This window comes from Phodopus roborovskii, unplaced genomic scaffold (assembly GCF_943737965.1).
Source record: "Phodopus roborovskii unplaced genomic scaffold, PHOROB, whole genome shotgun sequence".
NCBI lineage: Eukaryota > Metazoa > Chordata > Mammalia > Rodentia > Cricetidae > Phodopus > Phodopus roborovskii.
The window spans coordinates 1,835,698-1,849,172 of record NW_026125675.1 but is presented as its reverse complement, the minus strand read 5'-3'; the positions used below and the strand labels follow the sequence as shown (position 1 = coordinate 1,849,172).

General features: G+C 53.0%; 1 protein-coding gene across 1 annotated transcript; it reads right to left on the bottom strand.

Moving 5' to 3' along the window:
* Positions 1–2,372: 2,372 nt before the first annotated feature.
* Slc6a8 (solute carrier family 6 member 8) lies at positions 2,373–11,097 on the bottom strand. Its single transcript, XM_051178292.1, has 13 exons — positions 10,468–11,097; positions 8,907–9,038; positions 7,855–8,104; positions 7,325–7,457; positions 6,339–6,473; positions 6,147–6,250; positions 5,922–6,046; positions 5,101–5,213; positions 4,847–4,984; positions 4,667–4,769; positions 4,477–4,577; positions 4,230–4,400; positions 2,373–3,924 (listed from the first exon to the last, which is right to left on the bottom strand). Exons 1-13 carry the CDS (start codon positions 10,727–10,729, stop codon positions 3,784–3,786), a joined length of 1,908 nt encoding a protein of 635 aa, XP_051034249.1. The 5' UTR covers positions 10,730–11,097; the 3' UTR covers positions 2,373–3,783.
* Between the last annotated feature and the right edge of the window lie 2,378 nt (positions 11,098–13,475).

The window sequence follows — 13,475 nt, the reverse complement described above, 5'->3', positions numbered from 1 at the left end:
ATACAGGGTTTCTTTGTGTGGCTTTGGAACCTGTCCTGGAACTCACTCTGTAGACCAGGCTGTCCTTGAACTCACAGAGATCCACCTGCCTCTGCTCTCTGAGTGCCTCCCTTCGGCCTGAGTTTCTTAAACCCTTGTATAGAAGCAGATTTCCTGAGTAAATAGGTCCCATCTAGTGTTGTAGCACCTGGTGGAGCACATAATGAACTCTGAAGTTGCCTTTCTGTGATGTCACCATCTCTTGTATATGGTGTTAGGACAGTTTACTGGGAAGGCCTTTAGCCTGAAGTGGAGTTGAGTGTAGACCAGAGCTCTCACCCAGAATAGATACCCAGTAGACGGAACCTGAGGCTGTGACTTAAAGGCTGAGACTTACAGAGACGAGAGCAAGCAGGACATTGGGAGTGGCACCCTGGACAAGAGCAGAAGAGTGCTGAGAAGTGGCCAGGTGATGACTGCTTCCTGCTCTGCATGGAACAGAACCACTTTGCACAGGACAGAACTAGTGCTGTCTGGTCACCATCCTCCCTGTGGTGCCACATACTCATCAGAGGCTGACCTTTGCGGGTACTACGTCCCACGTCTTCCAAGACCTATATTCTGTCACTTTTTTGTATTATGGTAAAACATAAATTTACACAAAATATCTTCACCATTTTCAAGTGCACATTTGATGGCATTAAGCACTTGCACATGTAGAATTTGACATCAACCATCTGCACAATTAAGTACTTATCTCCCCATATTGCAGTTGTCCTCATTAAACCATATTCCCTTAACCCCAGCCCCTATTACTCATCAGTTTCTTGTGAGTAGAATCATACAGAATTCTTTTAGAAGTGGCTCATTTCATCGATCGTGCCTTTAGGACCACCACCCATGTAGCATATATCTCAATTTCCTTTTTCAGGTTGAGTAATACTGTATTCTATGGAAAAACCATACTTTAACTCATTCATGTACATTCGGGGCCCTCCCTCCACTGGGCATTGAACCTAGGGTTTTGCACATGCTAGGCAAATGTTCTACACTTCTGAGCTGTATATGTTTACGTATATCCTGCTCTTTTTATGTTTTGAGACAATCTTGATAGGTTGCCCAGGATGATTTTAAACTTACCCTATAGCCCAGGAAGACTTTGAATTTATGATTACCTTGCCTTAGTTTCCCCCAATAGCTGGATTGTCAGGCTCAGCTAACTCTACCACCCCCTACCCCACCCCCACAGTTGGCAATCTGGTGATTAAACCCAGGGCCTTGTAGGTAGATGTTCTGTTACTGATCATCCTCAGCTACTAGGCTGGCCTTAAAACTTTGGTCCTCCTGCTTTAGCCTAAGTAGCTGCTTTGACAGCAATGCTACCTGGCCCAGCTGACTTCTTTTATTCCATTTTTTAAATGAGGGTTTTACATGTGGTTCAAGGCCACTCTTGTCCTTTGGTACACAGTGAACTATAGCACCATCTTTGACCCCTGAAGGCCAGCCAGGGCCCAGGAGAGTATTCCCTTTGTACCCACTAATGTTCTACCCCTAGCCCTTCCAGATGTAGGACTTACCTGTATGTGGTGAGAACTTGAAGTTTTAGCTCCAGGCCAGGCTTTCCAGAACTGTAAACTCCTATGTCTATTTGCTAACTAGAGATCTCCACTTGCATGAAATTTCACAGTTGACATGCCCAAAGCCAACTCCCAGTTGTCTTCATCACAGGACCTGGCTCAAGCCAAAACTCTGGTATTTGTATTGACTCCCCAGTCCTGCATCATGTAAGTCACCCACAGCCCCTTCTGGCTCTGCCAGCAAAGTAGACCACAATGCAAAGAACCTCTCCTATCCCACTCCAGTGCCACAAATAAGTCCAGATAGTAGTGTGCATAGTCTGTGTGATCCCGGTGTGCCCTTTACTTTTAGATCTTGGAAGGCTACTTGCCCTGTCTACAGGGTTTCTCTGTATTGTTTGAGGCTGTCCTGTACACCAAGTTGGCCTTGAGATCCACTTGCCTCTGCCTCCCAAATCCTGGGATTAAAGGCGTGTGCCACTAAAGCTCAGCCTGCCTCAATATCTGAAGTAAAGGGCTTATAGCCACATGCTACCATGCCTGGTTCCCTCGTTCAGTAAAATGCTTAAGAGCAACACAAGGCTGCAGCCAACCTCTGCTGCATTTGTTCCTATTGAGCGTACTGTCACCCCATGCTCTTCACTCTAGGAGACTGAGGCTTTATGACTCCGTTCCTTTCCTGCTCTATTTCCAGTTTTCTGACATGGTGCCAGGGTAGTCTTTCAGAATGGGCCTTACCTAATGCAGATCCTGGAGGAAGGTCCCCACACCTGTATCCCCACCTCATCCCTCGTTCAGAAGCAGAAGCAGGAGCCATTTTTGGAAAATGAAGTGTTTTTATTGCTATGTTTGCAGTGGCTTTTTTAGCACAGTAAGAATGTCCCCAAAGGCCTGCACCCTTACCCAGCCCTACCTCCCTTGCTTAGATTAGCCCTGTGTGAAGGATGCCTTTCCAGGGCTACTTCGCTATCTCAGGCTTGATGGGACACAGATGTGAGTTTAAGCTGTTACACGGAAGACTTGAGATGTCAAAAATACGTTAGCCTTTAGCTTAGAGGTGGGAGCTGTGCCCAGGATCCCTTCCCTGGGCTGTGTCCATGAGTGATCCCTGCAATCATGCCCAACCCAAGGAGCAGGGTATGGGCAAGCCTGAGCATGCCAGGTGAGGAGACCCAGAGCCCTGGGACAATGCTGTACCCTTCTACCCCAAACAGACTTAGGGGCAAAGGGATAGATAGCATGGGGATACCCTAGAGGCCCCCACTTTCCCACTCCAGTCTCAGTCTGGAGACCACATGAAACATCCACACAACAGACTCACATACTCAACAGCCTGAAGCTTTTGTTTCACCTATGAAAATTAAATCTATAAATTCATACTCCCTGGCTAGGGTCAGGAAAAAAGGTAGGGATGTGATGTGAAGGAAAGGAATGGTGAGTTGGGGATGGTTGGGGCTTTTTAAGAAATATACAAGCAGAAGTCTCACTCAGTTTTTTTTTCCTTATAAAATGTGCAAAATACAAGCCTCCTTTGCCCAGAGGCTCTGTTTACTTCTAATATTCACCTTCACTAAGAGATAAGAGATCTACGCATCATACACACACACACACACACACACACACACACACACACACACAGACCCAAGCTCACACAATTAATATTGGTGGCAATTGGCGCAAGAACACAAGGTTCCATTGCTGACTGGCTCTCTAGCTTCTAGAATAGGGGTGGGAAGAGGGGTCTAATCCAGCTGAAACATTTGCCTTGGTTCCACTGTCCCTCTCTTGCCTCCCCTCCTGCCCCACCGTATTCTTTCCCTCCTCTCCTGTTCCCCAAGCTGCCACTGTTGTCTCTAGGGTGAAGGTGTGTTACAGAGCAGAGCTTGGGAGGCAGGCAGGAAGGGCTGGCAAGGCTAGGAGATGGGTCCTGGGGACTGGGAGGAAGGACAGGAGGTGGGGCCTGGAGCAATGCAAGTACCAGCATGGCTAAGGGGCTGGGGAGGAGAGGCATCTATTTTTGGTGGGTTGTGATATTTTTGGCATTTTATTAAAAATGGAAAAGGTTATTTTTGTTAGCACTCATGGTGCTTCTTTCCCTTCCCCTCCCCAGGCAGACCCCCGAACTGTCAAGGAAAGGCAGGCCCCCTGGAGGGATAGGTAGAGGCTAAAGCAGGGGCTGCTATGGCTACCAAAGGATGAGCTGGTGATGTGAGCTGGGGGGTGCCTGTCACATGACACTCTCCACCACGACAACCTTGCTGCTTTCAGACACTGGAGTCAGGGTGGTCAGGCCCCTGACATCTGCATCCTGAGCTCTGTATTCCAAGTGGTGGAGGCCCCAAATAGGCTGGGTCAGGTGCTGCCAGCGCTGTGGAAGAGGAGGGCATGTTGAACCTTCCATGAGTCACTTATTCCACCCCATGGCAACAGCTTCTGCCTCTCTAGCTCCTACTACATGGCACCAAGGCAGGTCTGTTCTCTTAGGGCACCCTTACAGGATGTATTCCCTACAATGGGAAACAGGGTTAACTGGTTCTTGTGTGGAGCCAGGAAAGTGAGAGGTGGGCCTTGCTTCCCTGATGCCACATGAAGCCATTGATCTATATTCTGAGCTGGCTGTGCTTTTGGATGATGGTTTGCCCCTCCCAGGGAAGAGTTGGGTATGGACCTTACCTCTGCTATGGTGCCTTTTGCCCTGAGGAGACAGCCCAGGAGGTGGAGGGGCACACACAGCATGGAAGAAAGTGCAAAGGCCCAGCCAATGGCTTCACCCCACCATGGGTACACATAGGTATTGTTGTAGACCAGCGGCTCGTAGTATACAATGTTGAAGATGAAGATGCCCTGTGGACACAGATGTGTTTAATCACAGGGCCTTACTACATACACCACTCTACTTTCCTAGCTTCCCCAGCCTTACCATGCAGACCAATGGGGTGAAGAAGGACCAGCACCATTTCATCCAAGGGCAAGGTCGGTACCCAATCATACAGGCAATGTCATCCATGAATCGGTCAGCTCCTGTAACAGGGTGAGGTGGATGGGATGGATAGACCATCCATCTCCATTCCACCCCAAAATTTCTAGCCCAGCCCTTCACCCTGACCTACCGTAAACCCAAGCCACCACCACACACTCCCAAAAGGCTTGCCAAAGCAGGGTAGTGCCACTAGCTGAGTAGTAGTCAAACAGCTGGAAGACGTACATCCCGCCCTGAAGAACAGAATCAGGTCAGTAAAGAAGATGGCCTATGGCTGGAGATGACAGTAGCCCACCTTAACCCCACTCACATCAGTCACCATGGAGAGATCGATGACAAAGCAAAGGACACAGCAGAGGGCCACGGAGATCTCCCTTTGGAAACGGAAGTAGTAGGACGCCGGGAGGAGATCCAGGAGCCCGGTGATGAAGCCCTCCACACCTACAAACTGTGGCCAGGGCAGCTCAGGCAGGTCCCCCATGTCCCCATGCATCTCTTGCCCAATGTGCCAAGCCCCCTGACCACCAGCCCCTACCCCATTCTTGCCCTAGAGCTCCTGCAAACCTGGCTGTCCAGACCGAGCAGCAGCAGCATGAAGAAGAACAAGGCAGCCCAGAGTGGGGCCACAGGCATCAGTGTGACAGCCCGTGGGTAGGCAATGAAGGCTAGGCCAGGCCCTGAGTGCAAAGATGCAGGGTGAGTCTGGCTCTCAGCACCATCATGAGTACCCTGATGCTCAAGGTCATGCATGTCCCCCAGATAACAAAATAAAAACCTGGGGCTATTTGTGCCTCAGCATGGCTAGGCCCATTGAAGTCCTACAGGCATCTCACCCCAGGGGTCTTGAAGGCTGTGGTCCTTGGCAGCCTCACCCCATATTAGCAGGGTTCCTGCCTCAACACTACTCTCCCTGGGCTCCAATAGCCATGGCAGTTGCTGGTTGCTCTGGAGTGACACCAAATGAAGGACTGAATGAAGGAACATCTCATTTTCTTTTTCTTGAGACAGGGTTTCTCTGTGTAGTCTTGACTGTCCTGGAACTCTGTAGACCAGGCTGGCCTTGAACTCAGAGATTTACCTGCCTCTGCCTTCCAAGTGCTGGGATTAAAGGCGTGTGCCACTACCGCCCAGTTTAAGCATCTCCTTTTCCCGCCCAGTTTAAGCATCTCCTTTTCTATCTCCAGCACTCAACAACTATGAGGACACACCCTGCAGCCCTAGGGGTGGGTGGACCCCTGGCTTTACAGAACAGCCTTGTTTCAGGTGCTTAGAGCCATCTGAACAGCTAGCTGAACTTGTCTGTCATGTTTCAGAATGGTTTTGTGCCTGCCCTACACCAGGGTAGTTCTCCAGTTCTGGAAGTGGGCCAAAGTTTGGCAGCTCACCTGATTCTGCCACCTTGGAGATGTGCACACCCTGCTCTGTGGCCATGAAGCCCAGGATGGAGAAGACCACAAAACCAGCAAAGAAGCTAGTCCCACTGTTGATGAGTGCCAGGATGATGGCGTCCCTGGGGGGGGGGAGGGAAGGGCAGAATGTTCTGGTTTAAGCAGCTCCACTGTTCCAGGGCAGGGCAAGGCAGGGCAGGTAGGGCAGAGGCGGGTACCTACTTGTAGCAGTTGTTATTGAAGCGATTGTAGCTGCCTAGGGCTGTGAGGGCCCCTAGGCCGATGGCGTAAGAGAAGAAAATCTGGGTCCCGGCATCTATCCATACCTGGAAGGGATGGGGCAGGGTCATAAGAGACCCTGTTCAACAGGTTGTACCCCCTCCAATCCTGTTGCCACAAACCACATTTCCTCACCTGAGGGGACCCCAACTTTGACCAGTCAGGCTTGAGATAGTAGATGATACCATCCAGGGCTCCAGGCAGCAGCACCCCTCGCACCAGCAGTACCACAAGGACCACGTAGGGGAATGTAGCAGTGAAGTACACAATCTAGGGAGCCAGGATGCTCAGAGAGGTTCTGGACCCCTGCTCACCCTTAAGAGGCTTCCTGCCTAAGTTTGGTGGCTAGCTCCCAGTGCTACTGTGAGTTGGCCACACGGGTCAGTCTCCCCAAACTGCAGTCATGCTCAGAATTTGGGGCTTGAGTATATGAGGGCAGGAAGGCTTGGGGAGTATGATCAAGGAGAATCTGTGGCAATGTTTCAGAGCTCTGGAACCCCAAACTCCAGGTCATCCTTAATAGCCTGGTGGGGCCCTTGGCAGCTGAGGGATTCTACCTGGGCAAGAGGATGGGTCGGTTTTACATCTTGGTGTTACTGCTAAAGAGGGAGGGAAAGAGGAATAGGGAGGGAGGCAGACACTCAGCACTTGAGGATCATGTTGTGAATGAATCTTGACTCACTACAGTCTGACCCTCTAGGCATCTGACCATCCATGTCCCTTGCCAGTTTTAATAAGTAGGTTCATCTATAACCTGAGAGGGAACCTCTGAAGGAGACCACAGGTGAGGAGAGCCCCAAAGATCAGGTCCACCCAAGTGAAAAGAAAAAAAAAAAAAAATCAACGTAGGCATCTAGGGATGAGTAGGGAGAAGCAAAGGGACTTGGGGAGGAAACGGAAAGGGAAATGATTGAGTGGTGGACACAGGGAAGGGTAGCTACTGCCTGGACTGTTTTCACCCTTGGGGCTAAAGGCTACTATCTCTGGATATGAGATTGAGAAAGAATGTGCAGGAGCAGGGTGAGCCTCAGTCCAGTCACCTCCTGTTGTATTTATGTCCCTTTCAGACATGCACACCTCCCAGGCAATGCCGTCTCCACCCTGCCTGCCCCCAACTGTACCTTTCCTGTTGACTTGACCCCCTTCCATACACAGAAGTAGACCAGCACCCAGCAGGCCAGCAGGCATAGGGTGACCTCCCAGTTGAGGGCCCCTGGCACCTCCAGCCCCGAAGAGAGCCTCAAGACTTTGTTCCTAGGGTTAAAAAAAAGGAGGGCACCCACACCCGAGGGTCATGTCAGCAGAGCGCATAGTGACTGGGATTTGCTTTGGAGTTGATGGGACCTCCCTCACCACAGCCCTAGTCCAGGACCCACCATCAGGTCAACATTCTCACCCCAACCTTCTGCATATATGCAGTCTCAGCTCCTTAACCAGGTCAACATGATAGGATAATGGCAAATGTCATGTTGCTGTAGGAACAATGTCTATTCAAGCCCCAGGACTAGCCTAGGCACTCCTGGGGATTGGGAACAGACAAAGCCCAGGAGTGGTTGTTTTGTATCCCTGGCCATGTGCCCCCACGGCTTAACCACATAGAGAGCCCAAGGGATGAAGTAGGATGGGATTGGCCCAGAGGCACCACACTCACTCCCAGAACTCGATGACAGGAGACCGACGGTCAGCAAGCTGGTCACATGTGAGGTTGGCCAAGCTGGCATTGGCACAGTCTTCATGGCGAAAGATCTCCACACAGTCAGGAGTGTTCCAGGTGTGGCCACATGTGGCCCAGGGCAAAGTGGTGGTGAATGACTTGACCAGGTAATAGAAGCCCCAGGCCAGCACCATGATATAGTAGGTGTTGCAGTAGAAGACAATCACCATGGAGGCATAGCCCAGGCCTGAGGAGTGAGAAGCTTCCTTTCCTTCTGGGCTTCTTTTGGCCATTTTTCTACCACCCCCATTATCTCCCCTTCCAGAGCTGGCACTGATTCCTTGCTGAGTTCCTGACAGCTTGCTCCTTCTATATCTCCTTTTCTCCCTGTATTTTCAACTTCCCTTTATCCTACCAGAGGCTTTTCCAAGCTTTTTGAGCACAAATGTGTATGTCCCAACACTAAGCTACCTTTCCTGTCTCCCACGAACATTTGCTTTGTTTCTCTACTCTCTTATGCTTCATTTCCTCTATCTAGTCCAGAGCTAAAGACAGTCCTCTCCTACGCTAGATGGCTACTACATTGTGTTCATTGTCCAGCTTCAAATGCTGCCCCTTTCCCAGGCCTCAAGGCCATCCTGCAGTTACAGAAGATAAGCCTACTCATGTTGCCTAATAGTCACCATTACATATCAGCTGGGAGAGAGAGCTTTCTAGTAACCTAAAGTATACACTAAATATTCACTCCTTCAGTAGGCAACCTTGGCAAATTGCTTCACCCCTGTGTGTTCAGTTTCTAGGACAGTAGTAAGACCTCTGCAGTGAGTCAAGTGTGTTCAACAGATCCTGTCCCTAAGCCTAGCTGTCTCTGCTCCATCTTTTCTCCTTGAAACAAGTCTGCCACCCCACCCTAGTTCCTGACTCTTCAAATTAGGGAGGGTATTACCTGGTCCCCAAGTGTTATGCTCAGAAAGATTTCTTCACATAGGCCACCCACCGTCATCCCAGTAGTTGAAAAGAGAACTGAGAATTGGCTCAGGGTGGCTCACCTTTGAATAGGGGACAGATGTTCCAGACATTGATGCTGCCGGCCTTCATAAACTGGCCCAGTGAGATTTCCAGGAAGAAAATGGGGATTCCTCCAACCAGGGCGATCAGGACGTAGGGAATAAGGAATACACCTAGTGGAGGAAGCATGGAGTAGACTCAGGATGCCTCCCAATGACCCCCTGCAGCAGGAGGGAACTTAACTCAAAACCTCTCAGCCAAGCTGAGCCCTGTGAGCCCAGGCCTCACAGACCAGATCAGCAGTCATTGAAAGTCTAGGCAGAGAGCCCCAGCTTCAGCCTGCACCCCAGTCCCATGACCACCCGCTGAGTGAATCAGTGCAGGAGTGGCTACTGACTCAGAGGCTCAAGGTGAACAATCCTAGGAGATGAGCTTTAGGATTGTTAAGAGGAGGCACAGCAGCAGTGCCTAGCCAGTATTTGTTCCCTGAACCATGGAGGTCTTTGGTAGGAATGGCTAAGGGGTATGCCTGTGTGCCAGGCTGGGTGCTTACACTTGGGGGTTTGCGCAGCCCAACTACCCTGTACTTTGCACTCATGAGGTTCACCAGAGGAAACTGGATGTGTTTGCTTGTGGAGATATTGGTGTAAGACAAAGGTAGACATGTCAGGGAAAGATGGGGTGGTAGGAAGGAGAGCGGCTGCAGCTCTGACCTACTCCCCCCTCGGCTCTCTAGGACACCTACTCTGTTCCAGCTCAGCTCTCTCTACTACTAAGAAACAAGAGTTACTGCAGTTTGCTGGGCGGGCTCCTGCTCCCAGCATCCTTCCTGTGTGACCTTGGACTAGAGGCCTTCCCTCTGGGACTCAGTTTCCCACACATCACCCAGCTGCTTTTAGCTCTCCAGCAATCCAGTTCTGCTTTGTAGTCCCAGGACAGGCGAGTGGCCACTACTGTTGCTAAGCTGGGCTTCGGCAACTGGGCATGGGATGTGCATGCTGTGTGTCTAGTGGCGGCGCCAGGCGGGCCAGGCCGCAGACTTCCCAAGTCTGGCTCAAGCACCCAGTGTTCCAAGCCTGGGCCGGAGGGGAGGGGAGAGGAAAGAAGAGAGAAAAGGGAGGGGAGTGGAGAGCGTGGGGGAGGGACAGAGTGGCCCATTGTGTGTGTGTGTGTGTTCCTGTGTGCACACTTGGGGGGGGGACACAATGTGTCACTTGTGTGCTTGACCCATGGGGGCAGCCAGGGCTCCTCACCTCCCAGAGACCCCTCCACTGGGGGCAGGTCTTCCCTTCCCACCTCAGTGGCCAATCACTCCCAGTCTCGGATGGAAGTCTGGGAGCCAACCCCTCAGTTCATCAGGAAGCTCTCCTTGATTGCCTCCCCCTACATTGCCAGGCACATGACCGGTGAGGGAGGTGGAGGCTGGCCCTCTGGTTCACCGAGTGCTTGGTCGGCGAGGGGGGCACCATGGCCCCCACGCGCTCTGGGCGGGCCTCCCCACCCTCTGGACTTTTCACCCCACTGCTCGGGTGGGCATGTGGCAGACTGGGGGTGGGACCTGACCCTTGATAAGCCAGGATGCTCAGGGGCGGGGGTGCTCACCTCCGCCGTTCTTGTAGCACAGGTAGGGGAAGCGCCACACGTTACCCAGACCCACAGCGAAGCCCACGCACGACATGATGAAGTCCATCTGGCGTGTCCAGGTCTCTCTCGGCGGCACCGCAAGGCGGCCGGCAGATGCCCCAAGGCTCGGGGGGCCATCGCCCTTGGCTGGGGCACCGTCGGGCCCGGACACGATGAGAGGACCCTTCTTTTCGTCACCAGACACGCTATAGATGCCGTTCTCGGCGCTCTTCTTCGCCATGGTCCCTGGGGCCGCGAGGCCGGGCCCGGGGGTCGTGGCGCCTCGAAGGTGGTGGGCTGGCAAGGAGCTCCGGCGGCACCTGGAAAGAGGGCCCCGAAAGCGCTGGCCCGCCCGGGGGCCTCGGGGGCGGCCGGGCCGGGGGACGGGGCGGCGGGCGGGCGGGGTGCGGGACGACGGGGGCGGCGCAGTCAGAAGCAGTCCACGAAGCACTTGAAAGTGAGCCTGAAGAATCTCATGTGTGTCGGGGGCCCGGGAGCGCGCGGGCGGCGGTGGAGCCTGACCGGGCGGCGGCGGCTCCGGAGACTCCTGCCCGCGGCTCGGGCGGCGGCTGCTGAGGCGGCGGCTGCTCGCTCGGCTGCAGGATCACCCTAAGGCGTCGCGGGTGGCATCGGAAGCCCAAGGTCTGCAAGCGGCGGCCGGAGCAAGGGGCCTAAGGCCCGCGCCCCCCGGCCCCGGCCCCGGCCCCGGCCCCGGCCCTGCCCCGCGCAGCTGTCCTGCTCACCCGCGGTTCCACTGGCGTTAGCGGCTTCGGTGGCTCCGGGCGTGCCTCGCCCCCTCCTTCCCGGCGGCGGCGGCTACAGCCGCTCTCCGGGCCGCGGCGGACTCAGAAATTCGCCAAGACACTCCAACTATCCGTCTCTTTCCCGGTGCGACCGGCTGCTGCTTAAGAACCGACTCCCGGTGATGTCACTGTCGCCCCACCCCCACGACCCGGCTGTTCCCCCTCCCCCCTCCATCCCGCCCTCCCCGTCACTCCGCCTACCTCCTCCTCCTCCTCGAGAGACGCAGCTCTACTCCGGAGCAGGATGGCTGCTACCTGGGGCGCTGGTCAGTGAGCCAAACCGCCATTCGTTCCAGGATCACCTGGCTGGGTGGGGCCAAAGTCCCCTCACGGTTTTCTGAGTGTCTGGCTGATGTACAGACATCCTAAGTCCTTCTCCCTTCTCTCTGCTGTTTCTGGCCTGGAGTCTCCTTTCACCAAGGTCCCTCCAACCTGCCTCACATCTCCCAGTTAGAACCTAAGGAAAGTCGGATACCCAGGTGCAAAGTTTCTTACTACCTGCAGCAAAGTAGGTTCCCTGTGCGATTGCTTCCCGAAGGACTAGCTCTGCGCTGACTTGGAAACGGAGTTCTTCAAGGGGTTCTGTGGAACTTTGCCAGAAGCACTGAACTGTCTCTTCAAGACATTTAGGCCTCACCAAAGATCTAGCCTGCTGGCTGAGGGTCAAGGTATCAGCTTTGGGTGTGATCAATTACTATTTGTCTCCAGAGTGACCAAAGGTAGCTTGCTTGGAAGAGGATCAAGGTTATAATTTGTCACCAAGGTAGAGAAAGGGACTAAATGATAACTCTGGTCAGTCCACCCTTTGCCTGGTGTGGGGGTGGGTAGGGCGTGTGACTCATGGATGATACTGGGGTAAGAATAGGGTAAGGCTGCCCCCTGGTGCCTGGTCGCTGTAAGACCCTGCCCCTAAGTTCAGTATCTGCCTGCTCTGCTCCTCCTGGCCTCTCCATTAGCATCTAAGCAGCTTCTTGGGAATTTCCCAGCACCAAGACTATCCTGAGGTGGACTAGAAAGGTGAGGTGTGCCCATTTCAATCCCAAACTCCCTAATCTGATCAGACACCAAAGTCCCCAGATGGCTCATCCCATCATGTTAAGCCAGCAGTCATAAGGCAGCTTTAGAAAGAAAAGCAGTTTGAGCCAGAGCCAGATTGAGCCTGGTAGGTGAGGGAGGAGGGAGGGAGGGGCAGCATCTCCACCCAGGCTAGCAGGAGGAGCTCTGTGTGTGTGTGTGTGTGTGTGTGTGTGTGTGTGTGTGTGAGAGAGAGAGAGAGAGAGAGAGAGAGAGAGAGGGAGGGAGGGAGGGAGAGAGAAATGCCTGTTTTATGGCAGTATCTCCTTTACTAACTTGCCATTGATGGTGAGGAGGCTAAAGAAGGAGGCACTGGTGACAATTGCCCTGTCAGCTACCTATGAGCCATTTCCCCATTTCCCAAGAAGCTAAAAAGCAGAGCCAAGCAGCCGGAATTCTGGCAGCCTCTGTACCTGTGGTGTTTGCTGCAACCCAAAGTGTGGAAATGTGTGTGCACTGTTGGAGACAATTCATGTGTCCTTTGACAGTTCCTAGGATCTGGGCACTGAGGGGAACAAAAGCATTGGCCATTCCAATCCTGGGTAGGCTCCAGGGCATGTTCCTGCTGGTTGTGTGTGAGTGTGTGTGTGTGTGTGTGTGTGGTGGACTCCCCAGGATCTCAGATGATAGTCATAGGCTCTTCCTATCTAGCACTGTCCTTTGGGGCCCTGATGTTCCACTCATAAAGGCATTGAAGTGTGCTGAGTTCCTAGGGGCTGGGATATAAGCTGAGAGCAGGCTGGGGTAGAGGCAGCAATTTGGGAGAGGGCCGCCACAGGGCCCTTGTTGTTGGTGGAGGCTGGCAAGTAAGGCTTTGGTTGGATCCAGTGCCTGCCCAGGCCTGAGGTGGCCATGGACTGGGAGAAGGCTGTATGGAGGTTGTCACTCTTACTCTGTGTACTAGATGGATAGGAAAGACTGATGGGAGATGTCATTCTGTAAATATGTTTCTCTGATTGCTTAATGAATAAAGAACTGTTGGCCAATAGGAAGGCAAGATAGTGGGACTAGGAGACAAGGGAGATTCTGGGAGAGGTACTATAGAGGAGTCAAGATGTAGGCCATGGGAGAAGTAAGATCCAGACCCTTTCTCCAGTAAGATGACACCAC

What these genes read in the sequence shown, in the direction of transcription:
- Slc6a8 (XM_051178292.1), bottom strand. Translation starts at nt 10,729, where the DNA reads ATGGCGAAGAAGAGCGCCGAGAACGGCATCTATAGCGTGTCTGGTGAC. An exon ending in ATCTCTCCATGGTGACTGAT is followed by an intron (nt 4,770 to 4,846) that starts GTGAGTGGGGTT and finishes TCTGTTCTTCAG; the next exon opens with GGCGGGATGTACGTCTTCCA. An exon ending in CAAAAGGCACCATAGCAGAG is followed by an intron (nt 3,925 to 4,229) that starts GTAAGGTCCATA and finishes CCTCTTCCACAG; the next exon opens with CGCTGGCAGCACCTGACCCA.